The sequence below is a fragment of the Canis lupus genome, chromosome 26 (assembly GCF_011100685.1).
Source record: "Canis lupus familiaris isolate Mischka breed German Shepherd chromosome 26, alternate assembly UU_Cfam_GSD_1.0, whole genome shotgun sequence".
Classification (NCBI taxonomy): domain Eukaryota; kingdom Metazoa; phylum Chordata; class Mammalia; order Carnivora; family Canidae; genus Canis; species Canis lupus.
The window spans coordinates 38,180,742-38,201,871 of NC_049247.1; the positions used below are offsets into that span (position 1 = coordinate 38,180,742).

The following is a 21,130-nucleotide window of genomic DNA, read 5'->3' on the forward strand; positions in this document are numbered from 1 at the left end:
CGGACAGTGTGCCTTGTGTTAGTAATACCCCAATAATACTTCAAGTTTGGAGTGTTGCGCAGAAGCTAGAGCACAACTGACACCTCCTCTAAGGAAGCATGTTTTCTGAAGGCACAGTAACTGCTTGTGAGAAGGAAGAGTCCTTCTTTCATTCAATAATTTAGAAGAAGGCAACGATGTTACACTTCCCTAAGAGTCATTCCTTTGCAGATTTGATCCTTTTACTTTATGAGTAAAAGCCACTGTCAGCAGTTCCCTATACACCTCCACCCCCACCCCGCCCCCAAAGAGCCTGGTGCAGGGCAGCTCGCAGAGCTGGTTCCTGCCAGTCCTATGCCTCACACTGTCTCTACTTACGCTTACGTATCAGAATGATCATTAACCCACAGGATTTATTGTAAACTGAATGAAAGAGATAAAGCATCCTGCTAGTGCTTGTAAGTATATATTTTGGCAAGATTCCCCAAATATCTGAATTCAAAGAGGCAAAATTTCTACATGACAAACTTACCCAGAATTTCTGCTACTCCTCTCTCTTTCTGTTGCCTTTCCTCACCCTTCTAGAATGGTGGCAAGTAAAGTAAGCATTAATACTTACTTTCTTTGATTAAACTCTTAGAGAAAAAAATTGAGCTCTTGATTTCTTTTTTGTTTTGTTTTCAAAGCAATTATTAGAGATAAAATTCATATATATTATGATCTCTGTACTTGAGTTCATTAGCTTATCTGTAATGAAGACTTAAACTTTCTAGAAATAATAAATATTAACTTTATTCTGAGTGATCCCAAGAAGAGGAAATTTTCTAGTTTGTCTGAGGAATGAATTTTTATGTCCTGATGATATAGTCAGGTTATGTTTTCTAGTTACTTACTAAATTTCCCCATATGATAACCTATTAAAATTTTCTCATTTTTCTCCTTACTTAAACTTTAATTCTTCTCATTTTCAATAAAAACAAAACAAAAAGAACAACTCCTAATATAACAATCTTATTTTTTCTAACATATTAATTCTTTTGGGCTAAACTGTGTTCCTCTAATACATGGTATTTAAGCCTCTTATACAATTTACATATTCATTAAATTATAAGATTTTTATATCTTGAAGAACTTTAGCAATGATTTAGTTTAGACCTATTCTGATATAAATGATCAAATAAATCTGTGATGATCAGTCTATCCGAGGTCATTTCATCTGTCTGTGTAATGACTCAAACTATCTCTTAACCTCAAATCTAGTATTCTTTCTACAGTGCTCTGTTCTCTTGTCCCAATTATTACTCTTTATTATTTTGATCCCCAAAGTAGAAATAGAAATTTAAAAAAGAAAAAAAAAAAGTAGTTATATTATAATGCATTAGAACTCTTTCAGTTTCCACTCACAGAAGCCCAATTCAAAGGAGCATAAACACAGGAGACATTTATACTGGCTTATATAGCCTAAAGAGCTCTGGCCCAGACTTAGATGCCTAACAGGTATGGGTAATCTCTCTCGGCTCTCCCATTTTCTCTCTGTATGCTTTATTTTCAGGGAGGCACTATGCAAATAATAGCCAGGTATGACTCCTAGTCGTTCCAGGTTTACATTCTGTCTACTTGAATAACTGCAGTAGGAGGGGAATTACAATTAGAGCAGAAATTCCTAGATTAGGTTCTGATTTACCTGGATTCGAGTATGCACCCATCCCTGAACCAAACATTCCGGCTGGAGGCTTGGGACATATATCTGATGCTGAAGAATAGAGCCCATCCCACCTCCACAAAACCACAGAGGGAATGACAGCTTCCCAAGGGGGAAAGGGATGAGGTACAGAGACAACAGTGCCAGTGGTCTGCTCTGTATTAGTTGGAAAGGATTCTGTGGTTCATGCAGCACTGTTATTGATACATTACTTACAATAAGTTTCATGGAACCAAAGCACCAGAATAAACTTTGGAGACTCTTCATAAATGGGAAAAACAGTGCTCAAACAGGTCATGACTTCTTTTGCATTACCTTGTAAGTTTGTGTGCTGTTAGTAAAACCCAGGACATTGGAGTTTAAAGTTCTAGAATTAGAGTCATATTTAGATTCAAGTCTGGGTTTTGAACAGGATAATTATGTGCACCAGGACTGTTTTCTTATCCTTGAAATAGAAGTGATAGTCTCTGTCTTACAAAGTTCTAGTATATATAAAATGTCTGGCACTTAGCTTAATATATAAGAACTACTGTTACATGTTGTCACTGTAATGATGACCATTCCTAAGAGCTATATTTCTTCCTTTGTTGAATTACTTTTCCTGTAATAATCTTGTTGTGAACATTCTGAAACAGATTTTCAAGCTTCAGGCAAAAACTATTATTTTAAAACATTGACATTATTTCTGAGTTTGGAAGTGCCAGTGAAGTTTACTGAAGTAGAAAAATACTTTTTTAAATGAGGAATCTGGATTGTAATCATTTTAGAGAAGATGATTCAAGGGTACAGAATATGAGCAAAACCTTTCATATCTTGTATTGTGCTGTATCCAGGTTGAATTCTGGCTTGGAAGTACTAGGACAGTGTTCTAGGTTTGAGAGATGTGTATAACCTATACTTCTAAGTTTCTGGGTTTTTTAAAGAGATTAGTCATATACAAGAGACTTACATAGAACAACTCAGGTTAGGAAAATAAGTGGTTCATTTAAGATACATTGGGCAAATGTAAATTTTAAAAGAAGATGACAGGATATCATTATCAGAGTGCATTTACAACAAAATGTATAAAACTAGATCAAGAATGTCAGTTTATATTAACACAGGGTACACTCCAGATTATGAAGATTTATCAGTTAGTTACGAACTCTTATGTGCTAAATGTAACATCAAATACAGTAAGCAAAAGCTGGAAGAAATGGAGAAAAAAATTGGTGGAAAAGCAACAGTAATAGGAATCTTTACTTGAAGATCAAGAAGGTTCAAAATAAGATACATAGATGGCTTGAATAATACAATAAAAATACCCCACAAAATGTATCTTTTTTCTTTTTTTGTCATCCAGAAATCAGTTACCAAGTTTAATAATTCATTAGGTCAGCTGCAAAGAAAATCTCATCTCCAAGTAGAAATAGGTCAACCCCATTCCTTGATTATAATTCGGAATGGCTAGACATTTTTTTTAATATATAATTTTGTTTTTTTCCCTATGCTTTTAAGGATTGTATTTATTTATTTGAGACAGAATGCAAGCAGGGGAGGAGCAGAGGGAGAGAAAATCTCTAGCAGATGCTGCACGAATGAGGAGCCTGACACAGGGCTTGATACCACAACCCTTTCGACTTGAGCCGAAACCAAGAGTTGGATGTTTAACTGACTGAACCACCTAGGCGTCCCCAGCTAGGGACTTTTTTTTTTTTTTAAAGTTAAATCAAATCAACCATTTGGAAATTTAAAGCCAGTTACTTACATAATTTTGGGTCAATGGGGGAAATACAAATATATTTTAGAGATTATTAAGATAATAACCAGTAGGAAAGAGGGATTAATAAAGATTGTGAATTTGCAAACAGTAAACCACTTCAACTAATAATTTCAAACGCTGATTATATGAAAATGCCAATCAAATCAATACATCTCTTTTAAAGCTCTTTTCAAGGAACAAGAAGAGAAAGGGGAAACACAAATTATACATTAAGTTTGAGAAAGGTGACAACTACAGTGTGGAGGTAACAAAATTATATTTAGGTCTGTGCTAATGAATTTGAAAATTTCAATGGGAAATAAGCAATTTTCAGTGAACATCATTGCTTCAAGGTGAAATACAAAATTTGAGCAGACTATCCAACAATGAAAATGTGTAGGAGCCCTCAACATGTACCTAATCTGAATTGTATTTCAGGTGGCTGCTATCCAGCCTGGAAGTATCAAATAATTCTGTTATCTAGTTGGTCTAGGTGTTAGAAAATATATAAGACTTCCAGACTGCTTGCAGATTAATGTCCTTAATTTGATAAAGATAGCATACTTAAAAAAACAGCAAGTATGATATGGGAGAAATTAGTACTTTGGTTTGGTCAAAAGTAAAAGCACATTTAAGGTTGTTGTGAGAGATATGAGTGGAAAAGAGGTTGGGCTGTATTTTTATGTTATGGAATTACAGTGTGTGATACATTTTCTTATTTGAGTAGTCACTGAGAAACCATATAGCATTATGAATTGTTAGTGTGATTAATCTTACACTTTTATCAAGTTAATCAAAGAGGAGTATAAAAATAGTTTGGAGAGAAGATAAATCAGAGGCTGATAATCATTTGGCTATTGCAACATTGCAGGAGGTGACTGAATTAGAATTACCACACAAAACTAGAACTGGTATTTTGAGAGGTATGTCAAAGTCTGGATTTTGGCATCTGAATAGATGTGAAGAAATCTACTAAGAGTATTCTAAATGAATTTGACTTCTAGTGTGCTTTCCATTTTGTACATCCTGTGTGTGTGTGCGCACATGTGCATTGTGTGTATGTCCCAGGCAGTTGATCTGCTGACCAGTCTCTGTCTTTAGTCTGCTGCCTGGGGCTTTGCTGTAGTGCAAGGGTTTCTTTACCCTTCTTTTCTATAACCCTGTGTAGTTCACTGTTGCCTCTCAGGTTGTTTCCTTTACTCTTGCAGGATAGTATCAGTGGTTGAGTGTAAACTCTGGAGTTGGGAGTACTGGGGTGAAACTTAGTTCTGTTACTTACAAGATGTGTGACCTTAACTCATCTATAAAATGGTGTTACCAATAATACCCACTTAATGAGTACTAAATTATATTTATTAAGGTACTGAGAACAATGTGAAGAACATGGTAATAGTTCAATAAACAGTGGTGCTGGTGGTATTCAAAGAGGTTTGGGGCTCAGATGCCAGGGAATATAGTGAATATCATTCAATGTAAATAATAGAGGTTGGTCCATGCAAGAATAGGAAAGCTTCAGTTTTTGGATATGTTGTATTTTAAGTGTTTCTGAAATTTCCAGCTGGAGATGTCCATTCCAGTGTTAGAAATTCTGGACTGGGAATTGGGAATAAAGTCATATTGAGAGATATAGGCTTTGGAGATAATGTATAAGATTGATAATTAAACTACTATAACAAAGGGGATTGATAAAGAAGGGCTTGCTCAGGTCAGATTTTTGAGCTGTGCCTACAGCTAGGGACGAGAAGAGAAGACATAGTAAGGGTAGGAGAAAACCTTAGAGAAGATCTCCTATCACAGAGGCAGAGAACTTTCTCAAACTTAATGTATACTTTGTGTTTCCCCTTTCTCTTCTTGTTCCTTGAAAAGAGCTTTAAAAGAGATGTATTGATTTGATTGGCATTTTCATACAATCAGTGTTTGAAATTATTAGTTGAAGTGGTTTACTGTTTGCAAATGAAAAAGGCAATGAAAAAGGATACAGGATGGGACTAAGCAAATAATAGGAAATAACTGTTAGTGACCATTAAGAACTATTGACCATTAAGAAATCAGCCTCATGATAACAGACTCCTGTGAGTTAAGGAGCAGAGGCTTACCTTTGAGAATTTATGTGGACAAGGAGGGTGACAATTTGAGAGAGATACAAGATTTGGAGAGAGAGTGCATTTTCAGTCTTTGAATTGTTTTGGATAAAGGATAAGGGTTACCTGAGCTGATTATTAGGAGGAGACAGGTAGAACAAAGACAAATGCCAGGGAGAGGATAATTAATAGAGCACTTGCGAAAATGGAACCTATGTTGACATGAACTCCTTACAAAATGGCCAGGAGTAAAAAAATTTTAAGATGGGAGAAGGGAATTTTGAGAGTATCCACACTGGATAACCTCAAGAGTTCCCAGTAAAATAGGAGCTAAATTCACTGAGGATGATGTCTGAGACAGGATTGGAAGAGAGGTGGTTTGAACATAGTGCTGCAGTCCTGGCGGTTGAGAGTTTAATAAGTGTGTACCAGAAGAACAAGGTATGGAAATGAAAGATTGGAAGTAGTAGGTGAGACTGAGTAAAGGCAGTAGCCCTTGGGAGGGAGGAGCACCACACATCTTCCCGGGCCTTTCCTCCTGGTCTGTTAACCTGAGGGAATCGAAGAAGCAGTGGCTGCTTTTTGAGATGATGGCCAGCAAGGTGGTGTGAAGTCGACCTGAAGAATGTCAAGTATAACTAAGATTAGAATGTTTTAAAAGTTACATTTGAGGAAAAAAGGTTACAAATATAAGATTGTCATTAGTGGTAGAGGGTGGAACTATACTTTGGGGAAATGGTTACAGACCAATTTGACTTTAATGTTCTTGGCTAATTTGAATGAAGAATGGAAATTTTGAAAACATGTAGTCATCTTTTAATCTCTAAGAGCTTTGAAGTTCAGCCTTCTTTTCATATGTATAAAATAAATTTTTGAAGATCATTAACATGTTCATTTCTTAGATTTTAAGAGATTTTAGTCTTTATCGTCAAAATGCAGTAGGTAAAAACAGTTGTTTTCAGTATATGCATTCAGGAAATATTTGAAATGTAAAAATTGCAATATCAATTCAGTACAGTTTTATTCTTTTTATTTCAAAATCTAAATAACAGTGATTTATTACTGTTAATTATTTAGTAAGTGTGCATTGTGGCCATGAGAGATGAGACTAGAGAGAAGGATATAACTGAAGCCCGTGGTCCATACATATTTGAGTCTTCCAACTCTGTTATTTCTGCTAGTTTAATACATGGAATTTGAGGTAGTGCTTGGTAGGAATTGCAAAGTTAAACTATAGAGGTGAAATTATGCATATTTTGATAGTAAAATAATTAAATTTAAATTGTACTTTCCAGTGTTTCTCTTTGAATTGTGTCAGTAATTTGGTTCAGTTTATATTTACACACAAATTATTAATCCAGGGTTGACATCTGGTAGGTTCATATATTCTTTCTCTATACATTTGCCTTGCCCTTTTGACAGAGATTAACTCACTATATAAATAGCTGCATTATAGGTGTGCTACCATTCGCTTGCTACTTGAGAAAAATTAAAGCTTTGCAAACCTTTTAATTATTCATACAAACTTATACCAGGAAGATAAAGAGGAAAATATCATCTATCATTCCACTAAACCCCAATAGACAACTTGATAGCTTGGTCTTACAGACTTCCATTGATTTAATTTCTTGAATTTTAATTTAATTTTTAGACTAAATCATAAATTCATATGGTTCAAAAAAGATTCCTTCCAGCCATCGTCCATTTGCTATTCTCCCCCTACCTGCTTTGCAATTCTGTGCTTTATCTTGATTAATATGAATGATAAGTTGTTTACTGAAGTAGTATTAAATAATGTGATACAATAAGTCATTTTAAGTTTAAACACTTTTCAGACTTTAATAATGATTTTCAACCTTAGTTTTTTATAGGAGCTTTTCACAGTAACACTATTTTACTACTGTTTCTTTAAGAAAATACTGTACACAGAACTAAAATTCCAGTTCTTCCAAAATTATACTCCAGATGTAGATAGGATTTGTAAAACTGCTAATTTTAGGATTTGTGTAACATTTTGTAGGTTTAGCATGCTTTTGTGTAAATGCATTTATTGTTTACTCCTCATAAGGATCCTGTGAAGAAGACAGGGTAGGTATTGTCTTTATTTTCCTGAGGAAACAAATCAGAGTTGGTATTTTGACTGTCAGCTTTCAACTCCAAGTCTTCTGATTGTGTGGTCTTTGCCCTATAGCCAGAATCTTAAATCATTTGTCCTGATTTGAAATGGCTTTTATACCGTTTTTGATGTATTTTTTTAATTGTAATGAAATCATGCTACCCTTAATTTATTTATTGTTTTAAAGATTTTTATTTATTTATTTGACAGAACACAAGCAGGGGGAGTGGGAGAGGGAGAAGCAGGCTCCCCGCTGAGCAGGGAGCCCAGTGTGGGGCTCGATCCCAGGATTCTGGGATCATGACCTGAGCCGAAGGCAGATGCTTAACCAACTGAGCCACCCAGGCTCCCCTCATGCTACCCTTAAAAAACAACAACAACAACAACAACAACAAAAACAAACCTAAGGATACTAGAGTGAATACCTGTTTACCTACCATTCTGTATATCGGTCTTTAAAGTCACATTAACGTACTTTATACTTTTCCCTACAGGGAAGAAAAGCATTTGTGTCCAGAGTGTTTAAACACATGCAGAGATTCACATGCCAATAATAACTTTAAAATATTGTAAATTCTTTTTTCTCTTGAATATACTTTTAAGTTTTCTGCGAGTAACTTTCAACTGTCAGATGGCTTCATGTTACTATTTACCTTCTATCTCTAAGTCAAATGCTTACACTTTCCTGAAATCAACACATGTCCTAGGGAAGGAGACTTCATACCTCATTTATTCAGCAGCATTAATGAATGCATGGCTGCACACACTAGATTTTTTCTTTAGATAGGGTTGGTTGTTTTTTTTAATAGCACATGAATTACGTTTTTTTGTTTGTTTGTTTTTTTGTTTTGTTTTGTTTTTTTAGCATTTGTAATACTTATATTTTCTCTAAACATGCTGTGTATGCCTGGTTTCTTCTGCAAAGAGATCTGTGCAGCTCAGGGACATCTCTTAAGCACCTCTGTTATGGAACTCCTGCATACATTTATGCCAGCTACATATTCCTGTTTTAGGGGGAGGGGGTCTAAGGCCATCACTTTTTGCTGCTATTTCTGTCTCTTAGAGGTACTCTGCCTTTATGTGTTCTGATTCTGACATGTTTGCCTGAAAAATAAGTAACCAAGCTTTTGAGGAATTACGTATTCAATACAAGTCCATAAATTTTTGCAGGAAGCCTTATGTGTAAAGAGCACAGCTGTAGTGCAGATGCCTTTGACAGTTATTTTGGATATGCTGTGGCCTTTGCTTATTGGGTTCATAGGTTGGAGCATTGTTGTTACCATTGAATAAATGAGGGTATTACAATAATTATATTTTAAGGGAGAAAAGTTACTCTGATACTTTCCTTTGTACTAATGTTGCTCTGATTTACTCTGTTGTTAAGCTGGATTTAAATATTAATCATTCAAGGTCAAATTTCTAATGTATATATGTTCTTCAGTGGGTACAACCCAGTTACCATAACAATTTAGTGAAATAACTATAATGGAATTTTTCTTTTGAATTTGGCTTTTCTTTTTTATTTTTTTTTTCTGTCCACCAGGGAGTAACTATTCCCAGTCAGAGGCGCTATGTGTATTATTATAGCTACCTGTTAAAGAATCATCTGGATTATAGACCAGTGGCACTGTTGTTTCACAAGATGATGTTTGAAACTATTCCAATGTTCAGTGGCGGAACTTGCAGTAAGTGCTCTAAATTTTCATCCTTCCAGTACATGGAACACTTTTCTAGACATATCTAGAAGTTTACATTAAAATTTAGAAAGAAATTTACCATACTTAATTATCCAGGGGTATATATTTCTGAAGTATCCAAACTAAGTAAGTAGCTCAGTAGTTTAGCACATTGGGCTAAGGAAGCCAAGAGCAATGGATTTTAATGTCTTAGAAGCTAAATTATACTTAAGAAAAAAATATTCTTTGCTGCCTCTACCAAATGCAGCCTAAATTGTAACCAGCTGACTAAAAAACCTATATCCCATTAGAGATCCAGCATCAGAGTGGCAGTGGGATTCATTAGTTTCCTGGTGTGGAGGCAGGGACCAATTCCTTCCTATCTTAGGACAACTAGATGTTGATAGTAATGGTGACAGGGTCAATCAATACAGAGGAAGAAATTATAAGACATGGTGACCAGCTGAAGTCTGTCAAGTGAATAGGGTTGAGTCAAAGTGTGTATTAGAGACAACCTGGATGTAGATCCCAGTTCCTCCTGGCTCTGTCCTTACTGGATTATGTAACCCCAGATACACCATCTACCTGTCTTTGTATTTGCTCATCAGTAAAATGAAGATACTTTGACATCTGAAACTTTCTAGATATGTACTAAATAGAGGTCATGTCGGTGATGCCTGCCTCGCACTGATTTCCCTCTTACCCTAACCTCTGTGAGCCTCCCTCAGTCGCCCCTGTCCTGTTTTGCTTCTCTTCTATTCTAGACTGATAGAAGCTTTCATACTTGATACCTTAGACCCAACTATTGTTGCTCTTACCTGTAACGGAATTTTATATCAGTTTCTTCCTGGCAGTGATCAGTCATGTGTTCTTGTTTAAGAAATACGTTTCATTTATTTAGAGGCAATTTTGTGGTTTGTAGATAAGAAACTACTATAGTATTTCTTCTAATACCTCGAATAGTATTTCAGTGAGATTTTGTAATTTGCTAATGATTTTCGGTTATCTTTAAGTTTTGCTTCTTTGCTTCTGATTTATGTGATTAACAAATTTCTATCCTTAAATTAACCTATACTGAGGAAATTAATTTCTTGGTGGTTTTCATCTTTCTTATTTAGGTATAATCCCCTTCATTGTATCTTGCTTGTGTTCTTAGAGCTGGACAACTTTATCATAGGCCACAGATTTATTAATATAGCATGTTATAGGCTTCTAGGAGACCTCATTGATGGTTTCGTCCTCTCAGTACAGTTTTTTTAATTAAAAAATTTTAAGGGATCTCTGGGTGGCGCAGCGGTTTAGCGCCTGCCTTTGGCCCAGGGCGTGATCCTGGAGACCCGGGATCGAATCCCACGTCAGGCTCCCGGTGCATGGAGCCTACTTCTCCCTCTGCCTATGTCTCTGCTTTTCTCTCTCTCTCTCTTTCTGTGTGACTATCATAAATAAATAAAAAAAATTTTTTTTAAATGTCTCTCATGAATAAATAAATTCACAGAGAGAGAGAGGCAGAGACACAGGCAGAGGGAGAAGGAGGCTCCACACAGGGAGCCTGATGTGGGACTTGATCCCGGGACTCCAGGATCATGCCCTGGGCCGAAGGCGGGCGCCAGACCGCTGAGCCACCTAGGGATCCCTGTCTCTCAGTACAATTTTTAAAAGTGCTGATAAAAAGGCACAGTACAAGGGACTGTGGTCCCTGGCACTGTTGTAGTGCCCCATGGTGACAGGTGGGGTTGCTACACTGCTGGTGAGCACAACACGATGTATACACTTGTGGGATCACTGGGTTGTTTCCCTTAAACTGATGCAACATTGTGTGTCAACTATATGTCAAAAAATAATGAGATTTTGGATAAACAAAAAGACTTCTAGATGCAAGGCACTGGAGTAACAGAGATGATTGACATGGGAACTTTACAAATTCATAGAAGGAAAAAGAAAGGGAAAATTCTCGCTTGTTCTAAAGGATAGGTACCAGGTGTAAGGGCCAAAAGAAAGGTACAACATCTTAGGGAGATAAAAGAATAAAAACACTCCATTTAATCGTCTTCGAATCTAGTGTGATTTTTTTTTGTTTTGTTTTTTTCCCCACTTTGGCCTCTAGCAAAAAATCTATCAGCTCTGTTCTGCCTGCCTATACTTAAACAGTGTGGGGGTTTTTGTTTTGTTTTTGTTTTTGTGTTTTACCTCTTAACATTGCATTTAAACTAAAAATTACTGACTACTGAAAACTTTTTCTTCTTCTTTTTTTTAATTTAAATTTATTTTTTATTGGTATTCAATTTGCCAACATACAGAATAGCACCCAGTGCTCATCTTGTGAAGTGCCACCTCAGTGCCCATCACCCAATCACCCCCACCCCCTGCCAACCTCCCCTTCCACCACCCCTGGTTCGTTTCCCAGAGTTAGGAGTCTCTCATGGTCTGTCCCCCTTTCTGATATTTCCTACTCATTTTTTCTCCTTTCCCCTTTATTCCCTTTCACTATTTTTTATATTCCCCAAATGAATGAGACCATACAATGTTTGTCCTTCTCTGATTGACTTACTTCACTCAGCATAATACCCTCCAGTTCCATCCATGTCGAAGCAAATGGTGGGTATTTGTCGTTTCTAATGGCTGAGGAATATTCCATTGTATACACAGACCACATCTTCTTTATCCGTTCATCTTTTGATGGACACCGAGGCTCAAAAAAAAAAAAAAAAAACTTCATTACTAATTTTCTAGTTCTCCATTTATGCACTGTGATTTAATACTATGTAATGAAGCTATATTATAAGTAATACATAATTGAATGGGATGCTATATGTATAAATTATAAATGGTGTATTCAGAAAAATAAAAGTTTTGGGGGTTGTCAGATAGTTTCATGGAGGGGATCCAGCTCTTCACTGAGCAGTGGAGAAGTATACTGTTAGATTGGCATTGAAACTGAAGGATTACAGGCAATAGGAAGTAGCCTGACTTAAGGCATAGCAGTAGGAAATGAACTGGACACAGAACAGAAGAGGGTGGGATGTGTGGCTGGCTGTCAGAGGACCCTGAATTGGGATATCAGACCCGATTTGAGAGATACTCTGGCAGTACTAGAGGCTTACGCTCTGTTTTAAGTCTGGCTGTGTAGGAAGTGGTAATTGCAAGATGGGGGGCTAGTGGTAGAAAGGATTCCGGTTATGGGACTTGCCATAAGCCAGAAGTGCTTTGCTAAGGCATTCACGTGGGATTTGATTGCTTTTTCCTTTGCCGTTTATATCTAAATATATTGTCAGTTTTGATTCTGGCCATGTGAATAATTCCCAGAAAAGGGATGAAGGAAAAATGAATCTCACTGAGACTTGGAGACATGAATGTTTTTGGTTTTAAACCTGTTTTGGTCAGGTGCAGTTGAGCTGTTGATGTGAAGATCCTCAGTGGGTTCTCGAAGGTGTGGGTGAGAGAGAGAGATGTGGTATTTTGGAAAGCACCAGGCAACAGACAAAGTAGTAACTAGCCTTCTGTGTTAATCAGGTACGGGGCTAGAGGGTGGGAAGGGAAAAAGAACAGGACGACTGAGACATGGTGGATTCTGAGTCTGGGTTCAGGAGGAAGATCAGGAGCAGTGAGGAAGACAAAGAAGCTTCTGCAAAGTTGTTGGGGATCAGCAGCTGGTTTCTTACTGGATTATAGTCCTAATATTCCTAAATAAAGAAAAAGTTACTATACTCTTTACATCTAAAAGGGTTGAAACATTAGTAAAAGATGATCAGTGTGATTTTTCTGTCAATACACAATACAGCATATCAATATGCATATATCAGAACAGTTTAATTCTGATTTTTGTTTATCAGATATTGACTTACATTTCTTTAGAACACAGTCCTATTAAAGAGAAAATACTGTGTGTCTTAGAGGTCAGCAGAACCATGCTGATGTTGGACTTCTGATTAGTTAGGTCTTAGAGATCTAAGATGGGAAATGCATATTGTAAAGGAAATGATTTTCTCTAGTGATTTGAGGGAATCTTTTCCACTTATTTTTATTAAAACCGTTTAGCTTAGTTTTTGGGGCAAATTCTAAGTAATACTGATTTGTAATTAGCTTATGGATTGATCATACAACTGTAGAATTCCTGAAACACAGTTTAGATGTAGTTAAATTGATACCTGGCTTATACAGTTAATATGCTTTTGAAAGTTTTGAAATCAGGATTATCAGATTCTGAACTAGTGTGGTTTGAATTAATAAGATTACAAGTCATTTTCATCCTGGCTGATTTTTATCAAAGCTTTGAAATCATATCTTTTTGTTTGCTTCTTCAAGCTAGACTTCCTAGTGAAATTTTCAGAATCACATAGTCTTATAAAATGGCTCACTGTACTTTGAACCTTGAGTCAAGGAAGTGAAAATGATTGACAGATTGTTAGTGTAATGTTTCCCCTTTTTGAAGTACCCTTTTTCTCATGATAAATGCCTCACAAATTCATATTAGAAAAACTCACTAGGTAGGCTGTTATCAAACCTATTTATTATGTGAGTGCTGATGCTGCTTTAGATACTTCACAGATGAGCCAGCACATCTGTATTAAACTGAAAAATGCATCTAGATTGGATAAGCCTTTTACCTTTTTCTCACTTGTTGGTCATGTTGATAAACAATGTGATACTTCTTTTTGCATCTTTAAGGATGATGCCTTTTGGTGTTGAGGATTTTATGCCTGTTTATAAGTGTGTGCATATTTCATATATATATATGTATGTATGTATGTATGTATGAAATTTTTCATGTACTTTTTGCAAGCTTAGAATTGTATTTCTTAACTGTCTTGGCATATTTCTTTCAAGACCCACTACTTAGTCATAAGGTTAATCACTAACACAATATAATCCTTCCCTTTACTTTAAAACAGACAGGGGCCACAGCCAAAATACTTGTTAATGAAAATGGAGTGTGTTTTGGAGGGAGGAAGATTGTGCTACAGTTTGTGCTTGAGTCTGTTCTATTTCTTTGCAGACATTTCAAATCTTTTTCTTCCTGTTTCTTATGATGATGGCTTTATAATAACTTTAAGAAATAAAATGTGAACTATAGGTAAAATAAGTAATGGTTGATATTTTTATGAATATTGAGTCTTGTGTTTATAGGATTTATTATAATCTGTTATAAATTATATGCTCATGCGTCTTGTGAACATGTAATGATTTGTATTTTGTGGTTTTTGTTACATGGTAGAGACTTTAAAATACTGCAGCAAGTATCTTTTTTTACAGTTACTTTCTTTGCAGTTCATAGATATACCAGAAAATTATTTTAGCCTTTTAATTATGAATCTAATTTATATTAGATTTTTAACATTTTAATGTTAAAGTTTTGCTGTTATTGTAGTGCCAGAGTCTACTGTGGGGAGTTAGTATTTGTGAAGTAGAACCAGTGAATAAAACCTTGCGTTGAAGATTGAAATTAGGGAAACTTTTGTACTGATTATATTTTCGAACTTTTCTTTTTCATTGATTTGTTTTAGATCTGGGTTAAAGACTCAGAATTACTATATTATGTGTTTTGCTAATATTAACCATTAAAATGGTGTTTGACAGTTTGACATTTGAAGGCATTTCCAGTGAAATGATGCTAACGTGTATTTAACCGTGCAGATCCTCAGTTTGTGGTCTGCCAGCTAAAGGTGAAGATCTATTCCTCCAATTCAGGACCCACACGACGGGAAGACAAGTTCATGTACTTTGAGTTCCCTCAGCCATTGCCTGTGTGCGGTGACATCAAAGTAGAGTTCTTCCACAAACAGAACAAGATGCTAAAAAAGGTTTGTACTTTTATTGGGAACAATATCCCAAATCACTGTATTTTGTATAGTAACCTCAGAACTTTAGCTTAAAATATTTAGGTAGACGGGAATCATTCTGTAAGGAGAGATTACAGGCTATATTTTGTGCCTAACCATCTGGTGAATTGTAATTGGTTTTCTGTTTGATCTGCACACGCTTTGCTTACTTGAGCATTGATGAGCCATTATAATGGTAACAAATCTTATTAGGGGAAAAGTCCTTATGGCGTTGTAATTTTAGATGAATTTTCTGTAAGTTAGGTTATGCAGAGAAATTTTGTAAAAATGTTAAAGATTCTGTACCCCCTTAAATCTGTTATAATCTGGGACTCCTCGGTGGCTCGGCAGTTGAGCGCCTGCCTTTGCCTCAGGGCATGGTCCCGGGGTCCTGGGATCAAGTCCGCATCGGGCTCCTTGCATGGAGCCTGCTTCTCTCCCTCTGCCTGGGTCTCTGCCTCTCTCTCTGTGTCTCTCATGAATAAATAAATAAAATCTTTTTAAAAAAAGTTATAATCCTTTGAGAAAGAATGATCAATTACCAAGGAAAAGCTAGCAAGGGGCCCTGAGTTTATAAAAGATTTGGTCTCTATGTATAAATAAGCTCTGTCCCATGGTATTATTGTGTGATGACACTTTCCCCCATTTTGGTTTGTTTCTCGAGACCAGATCATTTCATATTTAGCTTCCTCAAATTTATCGAATATTTTGATTTTTAGCTTAGGAGAGTGATAAGTATGCAAAGGAAGTAATAAAGAATGAAAAAATGTATTAAATGTGCAGGTTTAGAAAGTGAGGTTTGCATCTTACTGAGCCATAGTTAGGTAATTCAAGAGCTAATTCTTTTTTTTTTTTATTTATTTTTTTATTAAAGATTTCTTTATTCACGAAAGACCCAGAGAGAGAGAGAGAGAGAGAGAGGCAGAGACACAGGCAGAGGGAGAAGCAGGCTCCACGCAGGGAGCCCGACATGGGACTCAATCCCGGGTCTCCAGAATTACGCCCTGGGCTGAAGGCAGGCGCTTAAATGCCGAGCCACCCAGGGATCCCAAGAGCTAATTCTTAAACTCTCTTGATTTAAAATATTGTGTGAACATAAAAGTAAAGTGAGTGTACCTTAGGTGGCATAGTAATGAACAAAAATACTAGCTTTGTATGTTGTTACTGCCTCAATAAACATTCCACATAGTATATTGCCAATCTTTAGACATTCTCAGTAATAGGACTGATTTAGTTTTCCCAATATTTAGCTTTTTTTTTTTAAGAAAAAGATGAAGTTTCATTTATTACAAAAATTTTAAGCTCTACCTTGACTTATCTGAAGAAATACTATTTTCTATATCCAGAATCCACATAGCTGGGAAATTTACAAAATGTTAAACTCTTATTTTTTCACTAGAAACCCATTTCCTGCCTATTCTGTATAAATGAAAGTTAAATATATCTTGATAACTTTGGAAAATAATTTTTTAGTAGTCCAGGAAGTGTTAGCTAGTGTTTAAAATTAAGGTATTTTTTCTTTTCTATTTGTTATAAGACTGGTACATGTAAATTTTTATTTTTTTATTTAAAAAAAAATTCATTTATTTAATTAGGCTCCACACCCAGCATGGGGCTTGAACTCATGACCCTGAGATCAAGAGTACATACCAACTGAGCTAGCTAGGTGCCTCTAAAATGTTATATTTTATATTTAAAACAGACACCTGCATCACTGTCTCCCTGTATCTTTAGTAGGAGTGTATAAGTTCTCACTTGTAGTTACCATGTGTACATTACTTTAATACATGTAAAATGGAAGATTAGATTAATATTTGTAATATATCATTAACTGGGATTACTTTACATATATTGCCATTTTATGTGATTTTCCCTGCCTGTTACAAATGTTGCTATGATTTAAACAAAAACAGGTTTAATATAATCAGTACCTAAACAGAATCCACATTTTTGGAGATTTAAATATCACTAGCTTATGTTCTTTTGACTCTAAGTAAAAGATATGTACAGTTACTAACTCAGTGACTTTGCTATAATAATTGAAATTAACAAATATATTTTTTTAAAGACTTACATACAGGATTACTAGGTACTATTAAAAGATAAAAAGTCAGGATAGCCCTGGTGGCACAGCGGTTTAGCGCCGCCTGCAGCCCTGGGTGTGACCCTGGAGTCCCGGGATCGAGTCCCACATCGGGCTTCCTGCATGGAACCTGCTTCTCCCTCTGCCTGTGTCTCTGCCTCTCTCTCGCTCTCTCTGAATGAATAAATAAATAAATCTTTAAAAAAAAAAAAAAAAGTCAGTTAAACGTAGGATATTTAAGGGTCTTACCATCTTCCTGGGAAAATAGCAAAACTCAAAGGTAAGTTAGAATAACAGATTTAATGGCAATTTAAGGCACCAGGTAAATAAGATGTCACAAAGCTGCACATCATTAGCTGTCAAGTGACCCATACAGGCCAAATTCCAGTCATTAGAAGAAGAGAGAAAGAGAGAACATTTTATGTATTGGTCAGGAAGGGTTAGAAGTGATGAACATCTGTTGTGTTTTTTTTTATTATTAATAAGTAATTTTTTAATAGGCATTTTTTTATAACATAAAAAAGTCAGATTGCTTGTCTCCTTCCCCCATATTATGAACATTTTATTTTATTTGTATATCTTTTTATTGGAGTTCGATTTGTCAACATATAGAATAACACCCAGGACTATGAATGTTTTCAAACACATGCATTGTCGTGTAAGGAACTGAAGCCACTTAGTGTTCTTGTTGCTTCTGAAGTAGAAATGTATCTGCCGTGCTTCCTCGGGAAGTTGTGTTGACATTTCAAGAACCTTTGTTAAAGTAAATTTTGTAATGGTTAACTTGTTGAAACAGCATTAAACCCATATCTGATTATTTAATACACACGTACATACAAACTCAAAGCATTTTATAAAGCTAACATTAGACAAGAAAGGAAATATTTTACTTATGGTTTTAAAACAAAAGTAAGTTATCTTAGAACTTGTGGAATCACATTTTTGGTCTAAAATTTGAACAAAAGAATAAACATGTGTGAGTTAGATGCAACAGATAACCCACAGATTGCCAAGTGTTTGTAGGTTTGTCTTTATTCAGACTGTCAAATGACACGAGCCTTATTTTATTGACTTCTTGGGGCAAATGTTGAATATAGGTTATATGTTTTCTTCTTTAAAAACAATTTAAAATTTGTCTTTTTTTTTTTAAAGGACAAAATGTTTCACTTTTGGGTAAACACATTCTTCATACCAGGACCAGAGGAAACCTCAGAAAAAGTAGAAAATGGAAGTCTATGTGATCAAGAAATTGATAGTATTTGCAGTATAGAACGTGCAGATAATGACAAGGAATATCTAGTACTCACTTTAACAAAAAATGATCTCGACAAAGCAAATAAAGACAAGGCCAACCGATATTTTTCTCCAAATTTTAAGGTCGGTTAAAGAAATTTTAAGGAAGCGGTGGGTGGCTCTTTGTGTGTGTGGGGGGGGGTTTAGGTGTCTAGCTGGTGAAGGACTTGAATGAGTGAGTTTTAAGTATTATTTAGAAGCAATATTTAGGTATTAATAACTTGAGTTTCTAATAAGGATGTGCACACAGAGTCAAAAGTCAAAAAGCTGCCCCCCCTTTTTAATTTTTTTAAAAATTTTATTTATTTATTTTTTTTATTTTCTATCCCCCCCCCCCCCCCCTTTTAAAAACCTCTTTCGCTGCTTTTGTTTGGTGACATGTGGGGCAGGGATTGGGAAGGGAACTTCAGTTTATGGGATATGAAGTAGGAATGGGGGAAGAAAGAGGTAGAAGGGAACTCCATCATTTGTGAATGATTCATATGGGATGTTCTTAACTGTTCCTGAGTTTGTCCCTTTCCAATTTATTTTCAACTCCTCAAAGTGATCTTAAAATAGACATTGTGTCACTCATGTTTATACTTTTTAAAGACTTTGTGGTTTTTTGATACGACTTATAAGGACCTGCCTAACTGAGCACAGGCCTTCCTCCTACGTGAGCTCTCGCCATGTCCTCCTGCTGCTCTGAGACCCACCCATCCTGGCCTCTCCTCAGTTCTGCCAGAGGCTGAGCTCTCCTTTCCTCTCCCTGTACGTCTCCACCTGCCGCCGTTCCCTTGCCCTTCCCGCATTTGGCTACCCTTCCATGTGGTAGCCCTGACTTCAGGCCTGGTGCTCTGAGAGGCCTTCTCCCATCATCCTCCTGTTACTCCCTTTCTGAAGCTCTGTCTGCTTCCTCATATAATGGAATTATTTGGATCATTACTTATGTCTATATGTGATGTGTGTATTTCTATTCCTGTGCATTGATAAGAATTTTCCAGATTAAAAAATGTGATTTGTCAATGTTTTCCACTGGTAATTTGCTCTTTTTACCTTCCCCTTTCCTGTTTCTTGTTCTCTCTGACCTCCCCCCTTCCTTTCACCATACCTTCCTCCTTTCTCTCTTACTTTGCAAACATTCTCTCTTACTTGTTTTGCCTCATTCCATTTCTAGAACATGCGGCAAGTCTACCTTTAGCTGATAAGTATGAGAATCTTGCAAGTAATCATAAAAATAAAGGGGGGTTACATATTTTAAGTGAAAGTAAGTCCAGTACTAAGTGCCTTTACTTCTTACAGTTCTTTTAAGTGGTTAGAAGTATCTTTGGATACTATCTTTTGGAATCCGTGGGTTTCCATTACTATCTTTTACCTAAGTCTGCATTTTCCTTAATTAATAGCTTTTAAAGTGTGACTGCTGCTATTTTGTTTCCTTTTTTAATAAGATTAAATATTTATGTTTACAAATAAAAACTATTTCAATTATCAGTAAGCAGAGATATATGATGGTAAGTACTTATGAACAAAGAAAGTAGAAGTGGGATAGAGAATGACCTTGGTGTATGTTTTAGCTCAGTAGTTAAGAGAAGGTGACATTTCATCGGAGGCCTAAATGAGATGAGTGAGCTGTACAAATACCTGGGATGAGAGCTCTGAGACGGGAATAATTCTCATATGTTTGGGGAGCAGTAGATACGCAGTCGTTTTGACTAAAGCGTGGCAGTCGGAGTCTGAAGACATTGAGGTGTTTTCAGCACAGGAAGGATGTCATCTGAATTTTGTCTTTAAAATGTAGACTGGAGGGGTGCCTGGGTGGCTCAGTCCATGAAGCATCTGCCTTTGGCTCAGGTCATGATCTCAGGGTCCTGGAATCGAGCCCCACATCGGGCTCCCTGCTCAGCGGGGAGCCTGCTTCTGCTTCTCCCTCAGCCTCTCCCCCCTGCTCATGCTCGCTCTCTATCTCTCTGTCAAATAAATAAATAAATAAATAAAATATTTTTTAAAATGTGGACTGGAGAGGAAAGTTAGGGAGAGGAGGCAAGAACAGAGATGGGAGGTGAGGTAAGAAGTTGCTAGAGTGGTCTCTTCCAGACGGGAGATAGTGGTTGCTTGGACTAGCGGTGGCAGCGCTAGTGGGGCAGTGAGAAGCCATCAGAGTGGGTGGAGGTGGCATTCTACAGGTGGAACTGAAAGGATTTACTGATGGAACGGATGCTGGATGTAAGATGAGGGGAATTGATGCTGATTATTGGAAAACAGGGCAGGGGTTTCACGGCAGATCCTATCAAAACCTCACATCCACTACCTACTTGCCTTTCTGGGCCTTAGCTTCCTGTCCTCCCAGATGGAAATACCTGCCTTGTTGAGTTGTTTGACAGGTTACTCAGCACCGCCTGCAGAGGCCCTTAGATCGTTGTATGCTGTTCTTAACCTCGAGGGCTAATGAGATCCTAACCATCATTATTGCTCAGTGTTTTTATAATACTTGTATTTGTTTAGTATTATTTGTATCAGAAAATGCACAAAGATTCAGACAGGTAGTAAGTGAAACATTCTTTTGGAACTCAGCTGTTTTTCATTGAATTTTGTGTTTGAAAATACATTTTGTAAATGACTGATGAACTTCAGTCTCTGTGCATCTCTTGTGGAATTAGTTAATGC

The 21,130-nt window shown here is 36.4% G+C and overlaps 1 protein-coding gene across 1 annotated transcript in view; it reads left to right on the top strand.

Moving 5' to 3' along the window:
• The window catches only part of PTEN (phosphatase and tensin homolog), an 84,112-nt gene that overhangs the window by 62,481 nt on the left and 501 nt on the right, over positions 1-21,130 (top strand). The window contains exons 6-8 of the mRNA NM_001003192.1: positions 9,163-9,304; positions 14,927-15,093; positions 18,347-18,571. Coding sequence (NP_001003192.1) covers positions 9,163-9,304; positions 14,927-15,093; positions 18,347-18,571 — 534 coding nt within the window. The remainder of the gene's footprint in view (positions 1-9,162; positions 9,305-14,926; positions 15,094-18,346; positions 18,572-21,130) is intronic.